Source organism: Citrus sinensis, chromosome 7, assembly GCF_022201045.2.
Source record: "Citrus sinensis cultivar Valencia sweet orange chromosome 7, DVS_A1.0, whole genome shotgun sequence".
Classification (NCBI taxonomy): Eukaryota; Viridiplantae; Streptophyta; class Magnoliopsida; order Sapindales; family Rutaceae; genus Citrus; species Citrus sinensis.
In genome coordinates, this window is record NC_068562.1 from 8,063,231 (window position 1) to 8,077,675 (window position 14,445).

Consider the following 14,445-nt stretch of genomic DNA (forward strand, 5'->3'; position numbering starts at 1 on the left):
AAAAGGGAAAAATATGGAATGAGTCGAATGCTCATCCGGTTTCCATCTTCAAGCCGACAAGCTCAAAGACTATCCACAGAAGAGAATAAATAGATAATAACATATTGGCGGCCTGTGGTTAGGCAATCACAAAGACCATGAAAGAAGCAAATTAACAAGGATTACAATCATCCGGTTCAGTTTTTGATCACAAATCACACATAATCATCCATACAGTCACTAGATTGCAAAATGTTCAAAATGTTTCAAGTCTCATAGGTTAAAAGGAACCTAAACACCTATATACTAAGAATCTACTGAAAGCTCCTGAGAGCAATCTCCACACATGGCTTGGCTTAAGCATGTCCAACAATTAAGCACTGCATCTCCAACACAGATAGACAACCAGTCCTCAAAGCTGCAAGAATGAGAAAGCAAGAAACAGAGTGAATAAACATTAAAACAGATCCAAGAGAGCTAAAATCTGACAAAAAATCAGAAAGTGAGAACTCACTAACATATAGCCTTATTTACAAAACTAGCAAGCACATGAAAGTTTGCTCAATACACTCCCCCTAGGGTAGAAGGGAAGTCATCAAAGCTCCAAAGGTTCATCAAGTTTCCACCATCCTGGGTGTTGTCACCATTGAGGAAGGCATCGAGGGAGGCCTCCCAGCTTCCTTCAGGATACGGCATTGGCAAGAACTTCACCTGATTGTCAAAAGCCAAAAGCTCATCAGACAGAGACTTTCCATTGTTATCCTGAACAGGCACAGCATTCTCAGAGTTAGATTTCAGCTTCTTCATCGGGTTTGCAACCGCATCCACAAACTGAGATTCATCAACTTCAGGGGTAGCTTCCAAAACAGATGAGATTTCAGGAGTCTTTGGTGCCTGTTCTCCCCAGCCAAAGTCAGAACAATCAAAGGAGTTACTGCCTTGGTCAGAGTTGAAGTACACAGGAGTATCATCAGCTGTTGGCACAAAGGGTTTGAATCCTAGTTCTCCATCATCAGGGAAGGAGCCCATATATCCATACTGATTCACTTGTGGTTTCTCCTCCAGAATACTCACATTGTTGTAGTAATCCTGATCGGAGTTGTTCAAGTAATTGAAGTTTTGGTTCAAACTTGGCTGCACGGGGCTTAGGCAAGCTTTGGGAACGGATTTCTGAGAGTTTGCCTTCACTGAGCTCTTTGGAGCAGCAGCAGGAGTTTCATCTGGAAAGTTAACCTTAGCTTTCTTCCCACGGATCCTCCGTGCCTCGGCATCATAAGCCCTAGCGGCTTCTTCAGCGGTATTGAAAGTTCCTAGCCAGACACGAACCCCTTTTGTGGGGTCACGGATCTCAGCAGCCCATTTTCCCCATGGACGCTGCCTAATTCCCCTATATTGATTCTTCCTCTTTCTTTCTGTGGATTTTTTAGCTTGTTCAACGTGCTTCACGGCTGTAGATCCTTCAATGATTGGGGAAAAAAGAAAAAAAAAAGTTATTTCATACACAAGAAGCACAACCAAATCATAAAGAGAAGCGAATTTCATAAAGAACTCCCATCATTAATGATAGAACACACTCGTAACCAAACTGAATAACTTTATATACCATCATCAACATCGTGCAGTCACGCAATTCTATGTACAACAAGAAATCCATTGTTTCCATTACAAGATCAGAAAAATGAATTTTCCCATGATCTATAACTGCAACACACTAAAAACCCAAACAAATGACAAAGAGATAACTGACAAAATTACTGCCAAATGGTTGCACAAAAAGGTAGATCAAGTGATAATTTTATCTACTCTTTAAGATCCCAGAACTGAAAATTTCAACCATTTCACATAAAACAAAATATAAAAAAAAAAAGAGGAAAAATTTAAGCTTCCATTTTACAAAGCCAAGCAACAGAAACCTCTAATCCAACCAATATAATAGATCATGTCAATAGATGTTTGATTTGACTGACCAAGCAAACTAGTGAATAATCTATGCAAGTCTGGACATCCCATCTATCTAAACAAAGAAGAAAAAATTCCAAGAAAGAACATCTCTAAAATATGATCATCAGAATTATCGATCGAACATCTGCATCACAAAACTAACTTCCAACGGCACAAATTAAAAATGTCAATTCAAAGACAAAAGAAAAGCTTGATTGGAACAAATGATCCACAAACCACGATCAAAAGCCAACAAGGACTTTAAACGCCAACCCAACAAGAAACTTCTTTTATACAAAACAAAAATGAGAACTTTAGATGACACTCAGCGCCAAGTCATAAAAATTTATTTTTACCCCTAAAATAAAGACAAAGGAAAGTGAAGATCAATATATCCCATTGGATCAAAGCATCTACTCAAATTCCATAACTTAAAAATTTTTAAAAAAAAACGGAAAATAAGCTAACAAAAAAAAAAAAAAAACCGTTGTTAGAAATAATAATTTTCCAAACCAAAGCATCGCTACATAGCGATGAGCATCATCAACCACACGCTGAAAACACATACCCACTTACAAAAACACATATTTACACACACTGACACACAAGCTAACGCATTTTATCATTCAAAACCTAACTAACAAACAATACGCACACGCACACACACACACACAAACGGATGATCAGGTATAATAATAACAAAAACATTAAAAAAAAAAACTCGAACTGGGTATATTCAAAAATTGGTTACCATGAGACTTGCGACCAGCTGAGAAAGTGAAAGGCTTAATATCAGCCATCATCAAGTCGGCATCAACGTCCACGTCACCATCAATGTCAGACTCTTCTTCATCGTCCTTGAATCCTTGGAAATCAGCCTCGAAGTCATCGTCGACGATCGGCTTTGAGTACTTCTTGTTGGATGACCTCTTCAGCTCCGGCCAGAGATACTCCGCCGTCAGCTTCTTTGGCCGGCCCGGCACGGTGGGCGGGATGTAGCCCGAAATGATAGCACCTCCACACATGGTTAAGGTTTCTCGTTTCTTCTGGTTTGTTCAGGCACTAAAGAGAAAAGATTTTTAGGAGAGAATGGGTTAAATGTAAAATTTGCTTTTGTTGGCTTGAGAGAGTTTTGGATTCTTCAGTGTCTAGTGAATGATGAGATTCAAGGGTTGGCGGAGGGTAGACGGTTTTATATTGTAGAGAGATGTTATTAGACTATTTTAACCTCGAGTGGCGCGGTAATTACATTTTGGTTCAAGAGCTACACCTAAACCGACTAAATGCCATGAATGATAACACAAATTTTTTCTTTTTAATTTTTTATACCCTGATCATGTATGTACTCTTGATAATCTTGGTAGCAAACTCATGTTATTGATAGGAGATGACTTCAAATTTCAATTATTAATGCAATTCACACGAGAGTATGTATTATACTTAAAAATGATATTATCCATGAGATTTTATAACGTTTATACAAATTGAAAATATTATTTGAGATCATAGCAATCATATATTTTAAATTTATTTATTGACTATTATGTGATCTGAACATTTAAAAATAATTAATTTTACAAACTTCACTTTACCTAAATAATCTTATTTTTATTGCTCTCGCCTTCATGTGATAGCATGAATTACATGTTGACTTAACAAATAGTATTCTTGATTTCATTATTTTGACCTAATTTAGTGGTGGCAAGAATTATATTATGGTTTAACGATAATGATATTTTAGAATAATAATATTAGTATTCTTATTATTAATTTAAAATTTTTATCGAACAACAATATCTTGTGACATTATAATGTTCATGCATTTAAAATCCATTTATGAGGATGTTACATGACTCGTTCAGGTGTAAACAAATACATTAATAAAAGTAATTTTATTATTATTAATATTATTATTTTAAATAATTTAACAATAAAACAAAACATGCTTGAGTTATAGCATATGTCTTATTTTGTACTAAGGGATTTGCAAAAACTACTCATCTATAAGATTACTTGACTTATAAGATTTATTTCCATACTTAAAAATATTGAAACAAGTATTTAATTAATTGTTCAACAAGAGAAGAGATGATTCGGTTGAAGTGGGTGGTGGGTGAGATGAAGGACAGTACCTGCGATAAAATGGCAAAAGTGAAAAGATATTGAAATGAAGAGGGTAAAAATGGGAATTCAGGCGGAAACATTTTTTGACAATTTTGGGCTTGATTAAAAAGGGGGCTAATTACAATTGGGGGGCCGGTGAGGGTTGGAGCCGTGTGGGTCTGGTGAGAGAATGGCGTCATGTGGTTCGTTTTGATGGGAGTTACCGCATTTGCGCTCTGCGAGTCTGCATGGACTACACTTGCACAAATTTTCATCATCATTTTTTTTTCTCAATCTTTTAATTCCTTTCCGTAATGGGCCTCCCAATGAAGATTTTGTTATTTATGTCATAATAATACAACAATTATAATTTCTCCTTTTCAAAAATAGTTATTTGTTGAAGTTATTGGGAATTCACGATAATGATACATACTAATTGGGGTTATTTTATTTGGCAAATTATATGAGCTACCAATTAGTGGTGGTTTAAAATCCGGAAGCGCTATCAATGCATGAGAAATCTTATATAAACAAGTAACCGTAAAATTTGGTCTAAGGTTAGGTTGAAGAGATTTGAAATTAGGCTTTTTTTTTTTTTGGGCATATTTAATCACATGTGATTCTTGGTGGTTTCCTGTGAAGCATTTTTACGAGTTCTAAAAGCATGTGGATTGTCTTTGTGGCTACCTAATTCTATGAGGTGGTGAGCTAAATTGACTGCACAAAAATTTCCGCAAAATCACCTAACTTGTATTCAATTCACTATGTTTCGTAGCTTTCCGTACAAAAAAAACTTGTTTATTTCCAATTAGAATACAAATTCTCTCCCTCTCTCTCTCTAGTTTTGGTCAAATTACAACATCGATTTACAAATATTTCTCACTTTAATTTGTTATCCAACTCAACTTGAGTGAAATTTTCCTACTGTTATCTATAGTAAAACATTTAAATAAGAATATTTAGTAATAAAAAATTATGGCCCCAACTTGAGACCAGTTTTAATTAGGAATAAATTCTATATTATAATAAATTTTTTTTTTGTAGGTCTCGTCTTAAATAAATTTACCTCCACATAATAATAATATTTCAAAAATATATGACATGGTCCATTAAATAATTAAGCTGGAATAAAATATCTTTTTAAAGTTGCTTGTGACAATGATTCGTTTTTTAAAGCTGCAACCACATGTTTCATCTTGCGACTATGTATAAATTGGTCAGCATAGACATCTTCTTGTTGAATCCAAAATATTTATAAATTCTCAAGTTTGTTTGTAGCTTCTTGGCATGAAACTTTTGTGTATTTATGTACTGTCATCCTCAGGATTATCCCATTTCTCTTCTTATCCAATTGCATTAATAATTTCTTCTTCAATTAAAGCATACCCGACTTATTGTTCACTTGAATGATTGATGAAGAAATTAATATCCATTTGATTATTAATACATGACATAATTTACATCTATATCACTTGCATCAAGGATAATTAAGTAAAGATAATAATTTTTGTACTATACCTCTATTGAGTTATAAGCTCTTTATAAGAATAAATTTCAATAATATGACTATAAATAGATTTTAGTGTACTTATATTTGGCTACAAAGTTTCACTAATGTAGTACTTTTTTTTTTTTTAATAGAAGCTTTACTAATAGAGCTACTTCAAAGATAACCTTTCAATTACATGGATCGAAATTGTAAAAAGGTAGATATGAAATGGGTTGCAATCTCAAAAGTCCTATATTTAATTTAATAAATTGCGGAAATTTAAAATTGCACGTGTGTTGCATTTTTCTTGACTTACGAAAATTAATCCTCTTATTTTCTTTGCATATGAATTTCTAACTTCTAGGAGTATCGAATTGAGGAAGAAGATTGCGTGATATGTTTGTGTGTAAAGTGGAAAGCCCACTATTGAACGTTTTGATGGCTTCAAGCAAGAAGACTAATGAAGTGTTATCAATTAAGATAGCTGCTAGCTTCATATAGGCTTCTGGCTATAACTGTGGCTCTGGTAAAAAAACATGAACTCAAGACCCAGATTCAGAATGAGGATTTCGTGGGACTCGGTACTAATTCAATATAGTAATTAGTAAATTGTTTATAAATAATCTTCTTTCTTAATGCCACCACATAAATTTCGGCCTCCGACAACTCTTTCTTTTCTTTACCAAAGAATTGGCTTCAACTATCATAGGCTTGTTGAAAAGTCTAAATATATATTATCAAGTATTTTTAAGACAATAATACGTTCTTTATTGAATTCCAACTCCTTCTAGTAATGGAAGGAGAAAGTATGTAGTACGCGCACGAAAAAATCACCCCATTATTTATTAAGTTTTTTTTTTTTTTTTGGTTTAAACCATCCGATTTCCGGCGACCGCATTGGGCCCCGACTAATTCGGTGTAGTCACAGTTAAGGCTCTTTACCCCTCCCAAATGGTGTGTTTAGTGAGGATCGAACCCGAGAGCTCTTCCCACTTACCCAGCCTGCGCCGCCAACTGAGCCACAATCGTTTGGTTATTTATTAAGTTTTTAACATAACTACACCGCATAAATGAATGTGATTGACTTGTTAAATAGTCGACATAATATTTTATGTTGGGTAAAAGTGTTTGATTAATTCTTGTATTATTAAAAATACCTCAAAACATTCATGTTGTTAAATTATTGACACATTGTCATTAATTTTTGTTTCATTTAACTTACTTTTATAATATTACTCTCTTACAATAACATTCCTTTTTTTTGACATTAATAAAAGAAAAAAAAATCAAATTATCAATTTAACTCTAAAAAATAAAAACAATATATATATATATATATATATATATATATATTAATTTTTGTGGAACACTCAATTGAGGAGTTAATATATATATATTTTTATTAATGTTAATATATTATAAAAGTAATTTATAAAAGACAAAAAATAACGACATAGGTGTTAATAGTTTGACTGTAAAGATGTTTTGAGATATTTTAAAAAAATATAAAAACTAAACAGGTACTAATATCGTATTATAAAAAATAAACGAGTTTTTATGGGTAATTTTTAAAAACATCCCCTGAGGTTTGGGCTTGTTGCAAGTAGATGGCGAGAATTTATTTATTTGTAAAAAACCCCATACCGTCAGTTAACTTTAACATTGACCGTTAGTTGACTATGCAAAGACAATATTACCCTTAACAATAATTTGTAAACGGAAATAACTAAAATAAATTAAAATTATTGACTATTTTACCCTTTTTAAATTATTGATATTTTCTTAAAGTTTTTACAAGAAAGATAAAATTAAAAATTTTAAAAATCATCTTTAAATTATTGATATTTTCTTAAAGTTTCTACAAAAAAGATAAAATTAAAAACTTGAAAATGAAATAGTTATAATCTTTACCTATGATATTGTAAATCTTTGGAATTGATAAGGATAAAATTGTCAAAAAATAGGGTTTGTGCTTTTCGCGCCAACAATTTTAATTTTTTTTTTAGTTATTTCCGTCTACAAATTGTTGTTAAGGGTAATATTGTCTTTGCACAGTCAACTAATGGTCAATGTTAAAGTTAACTGACGGTAGGGGATTTTTTACAAATAAATAAATTCTCGCCATCTACTTGCAACAAGCCCAAACCTCAAGGGAGATTTTTAAAAATTACCCGAGTTTTTACTCTATGTTGTGTGAGAAAGAATCTCACTTGTTGGAAGAGAAAAGTATTTTACCATGGCTACTAGGGCAAAATGGCAACATTGTGAAATCAATAAAGAAGAGAGGGCAGATTAATTAATTAAGCAAAGAAGAAATGCCGCACTTGCTGGAATCTTCCGCAAGATGTGACGTCTTACCAAGAGTTAATCCAACAAAAAATGGTGGAGTGAGAGATGGAATGTGAAGAAAGGTAAATGGTGAAAATTCGTCTTTTGCCAAATAAATAAATAATAAAGGCGAAAAAGAGGTGCATGCATTAGAATCTGGCGTACACAGGGAACATCGAGAGAGTTGCGAAAACGACAAAAAGAAAATGAATTGGAAAATTTCAAAAAGCAAAATGAAAGACAAATGGACCCCACTCTTAAGATGTGTGTGCATTACGACAAAGTTGTTTTGTGAAACAAAAACATGTATTTTTACATACACACCCAATAGTTGGCAGCCATGTGCCCGGAGGAGAGAGAAAATACATTGAAAAACAAGTAAAAAGAGTTGGCTGTAAGTTACATGAATTGTAACTTAGGCAACTCCTTTTTATATATATATACTTTTGTTTTCTTTTTTTACTTCTTTTGGAAGATTAAAAAACACGTTTCTGTTTAATCGCCCACTTGCATGTTGCTTCCGGCCGTATTAATATCTATCAGAGGAAATAATGCTTCCACCGACCCCGCAGCTTAATTTTGCCAATTAAAAAAAAAAATAAAAATCTTGATTCTTTTTAAAATTTAAAATTTACCTGGATTTTAGTATAAATTAATCAATGGTGTTATTTGTTTTTGATTAATTTTTCCGGATCTAGATGAGGATTATTTTTGTATATATAAATTGCGTTTGTTTTTTAACTTAATGACTTAAAGTGACTTAACTTAATTAATTAAGTTAATTAGAAGTGTTTGTTTTTATAATTTAATGAAATTTTTTAGATAATTTTGACTTAATAAAATAAGCTAATTTTTTTAGCTTTTTATGTAATAGAGAAATCTGAATTAAGTCAATTACTTACTAATGTAAAAAATATTCATGTTTTATAATTTATTTTTTATGTCTATCCCAAAATTCACCCATAGATATTTACCCCACTTAAAAATATCCATGTTTTTTCTTTCTTACATTATATACGATAAAATTTGAAATTTATGGTATTTTATATATTAAAATTTTAAAATAATTATGTATTCACTTGAATATAATTTTACTTATAAATATTAAAATATTGTGGTATTTAATATATTATTTATTTGACATTCAAATTTAATATGGATACAAATGTAAAATTACATATTTTCAGTTTTTTAAGTTGAAAAAAACAAACAACTTAATACTTATTTTTCGAGATACAGACGATAAAACAAACATATTATTCAGATTCAGACATTCAGGCCTATTCAGATTTATTCAGATTTAAGACAAAAAAACAAACGCCACATGTAGATTATTTTCTTAAATCAAATTAGAGATCACCAAAGAGTATCTGACTACTTAAGTGAAAAGGTCTTCAAATACAAACAAGTAGATTAATTTTATATCATCTTAAGATTTTGAAAGACAAAACCAAAATTGTTTCTCATTGAAAAAATTCATTAACTTGTCAATTAATGGTGCTACCTTTCAATTAATGATATACAAATTATGCATTGACAAAGATGACCATTTTTTATTATAGGAAATTTAATGAAGAATGCGCTATGTTTTCCCCTATATTTGTGCTTTATTTTTGTTAGAAAATTCCAAGTTGAAACACAGCCATTAGAATATTCTAATGTTCAATGTTTCTATCCATTGCCCAAACTTTTACTTTTAAAAAATTTGTTAACACTATTATTAATATTGTTGTTGCAGCTAAACACACCACCAAACAAGTTGTTATTAATTAATTAATTAATTCTAATGAAATATCATATCCCCGTCATATTTTCGTCTTCCAAATCACATCATGCTATTTGCCATTCTACTCATATAATTAAGATTTTGATTATTAGTCAATCGGCAACACGGGCATTCTAAATTCTTTTTTCATTTTTTATTTTTCCAAATGTTTTGGTGAAAATTTTGATATGACCTATGAGCGATGGTGATCCCTAGGGAGTAGAAGAAGGTGGAAAGCTCGTGGTGTACACGCTTCACATTGATACAATTTGTCACATTAATTAAATTTGAATATTTTTTTGTTGTTATGTGGAGATAATTCCTGGGTTCCATTATTTTTTGAACGTCAAGTGGACAAGTTGGTGGAATAGCTGTTGCTCACACAAACGTCTGTTACGAAAGCAAAATCAATTTGTGTTGACCTTTTCATAAAAACCCAACCGAAAAAACAAAAAATCGTGTTGACCAATTGCTGCCTAATTTTGACCGATCGAATTGAACGTCTGTGATCCAGAGGCTACGCGACTGCTCATTAAAGACATGCGATTTCTTTCTCGTGCACCCTCGATTGTCTGATGTTGAAGAAAGATCATGAAGTCAAGATTTTTTAATTTGATTTATTAAATTTCACCCTACGCCGGCGCACATATAATGTCATGTGCCCATCTCGTTCAAGATTTTCTTTTATTTTATTTATTTTTTGGTGCAACTGCTAACCAGGAAACTCGTAATTTATTTTTGCTTTTGAATATACTTTCTAATTTTGTTACGGCTTCAACAACGAAGGTACAAGATTATGCTTATCTATTTTGCAAAAGTGGAAGATACTCATTTCATAATATTTTACATGTATGTTAAAAATTTTTATTACAAAGTAATCACTTGATTAGTCCACCAAATGATTATTAGCTATTAAGAACAAGTTGTTAACCTAACGGAAATACTATATTTTATATGGTTACAAAGCGTAGGCTACCGTGGTTTTGAACGTTTGCTTGTTTTTTATGATGGTATTATTAGTTGGAGCTTACTAATATATATATATATATATATATAAAGCAAACAGATCCGGTGCTCAGCTGAGTTTGTGTTGAGCACCGGATCAATGGTCATCAATTGTCTAATGTGGGCTCCAAACAATTGCTGACCATTGATCTAATGCTCAGTACAAGCTCAGCTGAGCACCGGATCCTGATCTATATATAAAATTATTTTTTTAATGTGGATATTTTTTTTTAATACGGATACGTTGTTAGTTATGCAGTTTAATAGAATTAAAAACCGACTCTATTAAAAGTTTGTCCAAGAAAAATAAGGACATCCACAAATAATTATATATTATTATGCCAACAAATAATTTATGGCAGTATTCATTGTGAAGGATTATGTCATTATCATGCATACGCTGAAAGAGAAAAAGGAAAATGAATGAAGGCATCAAGTATATATCACAGTGTACTGTCTATGAAAGTAACAACCAAGCCAATACCAGGACCACCTTCACTCTTATCACAAGATGAGATGTACATGTTGAATATGGAAATATTGATAGAGATTAACAAAAATTACAGTTGAATATAAGTATGGAATGCTTTGTTGTGTCATTTATTTGAAGGATTCATATGTGACCCAAATTTGCCAACATTTAGAAGGACTCAAATGTTGAAATAGTTTGAACAAAAGTTAAAGGCCGCGAGTAAAAGTAAGATCATAATCTTGCATGCATTGTCACGACAATGGGACTAGTGGCATTGTGCTTCCCATCTGACCATACTATTTTACCACCCTTCATGCTTGAGCTCCCGGGGGAGAGCTTAACTGCCGTTGCCTCAACGTCCTTCACGGCTGTAGATCATACAATGATTGGGGAAAAAAGAAAAAAAATATATTTCATACACAAGAAGCACAACCCAATCATAAAGAGAAGCGAATTTCATAAAGAACTCCCATCATTAATGATAGAACACACTTGCAACCAAATTGGATAACTTTAAATACCATCATCAACATCGTGCAGTCACGCAATTCTATGTACAACAAGAAATCCATTGTTTTCCATTACAAGATCAGAAAAATGAATTTTCCCATGATCTATAACTGCAACACACTAAAAACCCAAACAAATGACAAAGAGATAACTGACAAAATTACTGCCAAATGGTTACACAAAAAGGTAGATCAAGTGATAATTTTATCTACTCTTAAGATCCCAGAACCGAAAATTTCAACCATTTCACATAAAACAAAATATAGTAAAAAAAAAAAAAAGAGGAAAAATTTAAGCTTCCATTTTACAAAGCTAAGCAACAGAAACCTCTGATCCAACCAATATAATAGATCATGTCAATATATGCTTGATTTGACTGACCAAGCAAACTAGTGAACAATCTATGCAAGTCTGGACATCCCATCTATCTAAACAAAGAAGAAAAAATTCCAAGAAAGAACATCTCTAAAATATGATCATCAGAATTATCGATCGAACATCTGCATCACAAAACTAACTTCCAACGGCACAAATTAAAAATGTCAATTCAAAGACAAAAGAAAAGCTTGATTGGAACAAATGATCCACAAACCACGATCAAAAGCCAACAAGGACTTTAAACGCCAACCCAACAAGAAACTTCTTTTATACAAAACAAAAATCAGAACTTTAGATGACAATCAGCGCCAAGTCATAAAAATTTATTTTTACCCCTAAAATAAAGACGAAGGAAAATGAAGATCAATATATCACATTAGATCAAAGCATCTACTCAAATTCCATAACTTGTTAAAAATTAAAAAAGAAAAACAGAAAATAAGCTACCAAAAAAAAAAATATTACTACAATTATTTAATCTAACTTTGAAATTTTTTTCTTAATCTTAATTTTTTTTCCAAAGATGATTAATAAAATTTTTCTTCTTTCTTGGTGCAGGATTAGCTAAATTAAAAAACTTGGAAGCGTTGGATTTGAGTGATAATTATATTATACACGGTTCTTTAGAAGGTAATTTTTTTAATTAAACAATTTGCATAGTTAATTTTCATTCAATATTTACCATATTATTTAATTAAACAATTTAGATGAGAGTGACCTAGCTATTATTGACAAAATTTATATTTTTTTAACAAGATTAGCAAATTTGACAAACCTGCAAGTGTTGGATTTAAGCGATAATGAAAATTTGACAACGCTAGGTAAGCCACGACGTCTGAGATAAGAAGCAAATTAAGAATTAATGTTTATCAAGTGCACGGATTACATACAATGCTTTTGAATGTAATATTTTCATTCAAAAGCATTGGATCTTCGTGATTGTGGAATAACTACAATTCAAGGTCTACAACAATTTACTTCCTATTAATGTCGAATTTAGAAAAAGTTTTCGACAGCCCTCACTTTTTAGTGTTTTTAAAGTATTATTGATAAATGTATATAACAACCCAAAGATTATAAACTTTTTTTAAAATTTATAGACTTAATTCTTCTATTCCTCTATTTTTTTCCAAAATAAATAAAGCAGGATTAGCCAATTTGTCAAAATAGTATAAGCTTATCCGTAACATGGCCAAGTAATATTTGAATTTTCGTAAATAGTTTAATTATTTAAAAAATAGTTAAATTGAAAAGATTGGAAGCATTGTATTTGAGTGACAATAATATAAACGGTTCTTTAGAAAGCCAAGGTAAAATTTTTAAATAAATGGCTTACATAAATTTGAGTGGCTTAACTAGCGCTGCCAAATTTTCATTATCGCTTAAATTCAACACTTGCAGGTTTGTCAAATTTACTAATCTTATTAAAAATATATAAATTTTGTCAATAATAATTAGGTCACTCTCATCTAAATTGTTTAATTAAATAATATGATAAATATTGAATGAAAATTAACTGTGCAAATTATTTAATTAAAAAAATTACCTTCTAAAGAACCATGTATAATATAATTATCACTCAAATCCAACGCTTCCAAGTTTTTTAATTTCGATGACCTCTTCAGCTACGGCCAGAGATACTCCGCAGTCAGCTTCTTTGGCCGGCCCGGCACAGTAGGCGGGATGTAGTCCGCAACGATAGCACCTCCACACATGGTTAAGGGTTTCTCGTTTCTTCTGGTTTGTTCAGGGACTAAAGAGAAAAGATTTTTAGAAGAGAATGGGTTAAATGTAAAATTTGCTTTTGTTGGCTTGAGAGAGTTTTGGATTCTTTAGTGTCTACTGATGAGGTTCAAGGGTTGGCGGAGGGTAGACGGCTTTATATTGTAGAGAGATGTTATTAGACTATTTTAACCTCGAGTGGCGCGGTAATTACATTTTGGTTCAAGAGCTACACCAAAACCGACTAAATGCCATGAACGATAACACAAATTTTTTCTTTTTAATTTTTTATACCCTGATCATGTATGTACTCTTGATAATCTTGGTAGCAAACTCATGTTATTGATAGGAGATGACTTCAAATTTCAATTATTAATATCTAGTATTACAAAATGAGTGCGATTCACACAAGAGTATGTATTATACTTAAAAATGATATTATCCATGAGATTTTATAACGTTTATACAAATTGAAAATATTATTTGAGATCATAACAATCATATATTTTAAATTTATTTATTGACTATTATGTGATCTGAACATTTAAAAATAATTAATTTTACAAACTTCACTTTACCTAAATAATCTTATTTTTATTGTTCTCGCCTTCATGTGATAGCATGAATTACATGTTGACTTAACAATTAGTATTCTTGATTTCATTATTTTGACCTAATTTAGTGATGGCAAGAATTATATTATGGTTTAACGATAATGATATTTTAGAATAATAATATTAGTATTCTTATTAT

The 14,445-nt window shown here is 31.5% G+C and overlaps 1 protein-coding gene and 1 long non-coding RNA gene across 4 annotated transcripts; both read right to left on the reverse strand.

The window, feature by feature from the left end:
* Window positions 1-102: 102 nt before the first annotated feature.
* LOC102624066 (ethylene-responsive transcription factor RAP2-12) lies at window positions 103-13,834 on the reverse strand. Of its 3 annotated transcripts, none has more exons than XM_052444055.1 (4): window positions 13,676-13,834; window positions 2,672-2,935; window positions 498-1,436; window positions 103-397 (listed from the first exon to the last, which is right to left on the reverse strand). In XM_052444055.1, the coding sequence occupies exons 1-3, from the start codon at window positions 13,683-13,685 to the stop codon at window positions 541-543; spliced, it is 1,170 nt and encodes a 389-aa protein (XP_052300015.1). In that variant the 5' UTR covers window positions 13,686-13,834; the 3' UTR covers window positions 103-397; window positions 498-540. The 3 variants fall into 3 exon arrangements, with proteins under 3 accessions (XP_052300015.1, XP_052300016.1, XP_024950584.2); XM_052444056.1 differs by having other exon boundaries at window positions 494-1,436; XM_025094816.2 differs by lacking the exon at window positions 13,676-13,834 and having other exon boundaries at window positions 2,672-3,091.
* Window positions 11,268-13,669, reverse strand: LOC127903675 (uncharacterized). The gene is made up of 2 exons (XR_008056413.1): window positions 13,517-13,669; window positions 11,268-12,805 (listed from the first exon to the last, which is right to left on the reverse strand). It is a non-coding gene; the product is annotated as an uncharacterized LOC127903675 (long non-coding RNA).
* Window positions 13,835-14,445: the final 611 nt, after the last annotated feature.

Bases quoted from the DNA above. Each gene is read 5' to 3' on its own strand.
- LOC102624066 (XM_052444055.1), bottom strand. The intron at 1,437-2,671 runs GTAACCAATTTT...CAATCATTGAAG, and splicing joins AGCTGGTCGCAAGTCTCATG to GATCTACAGCCGTGAAGCAC.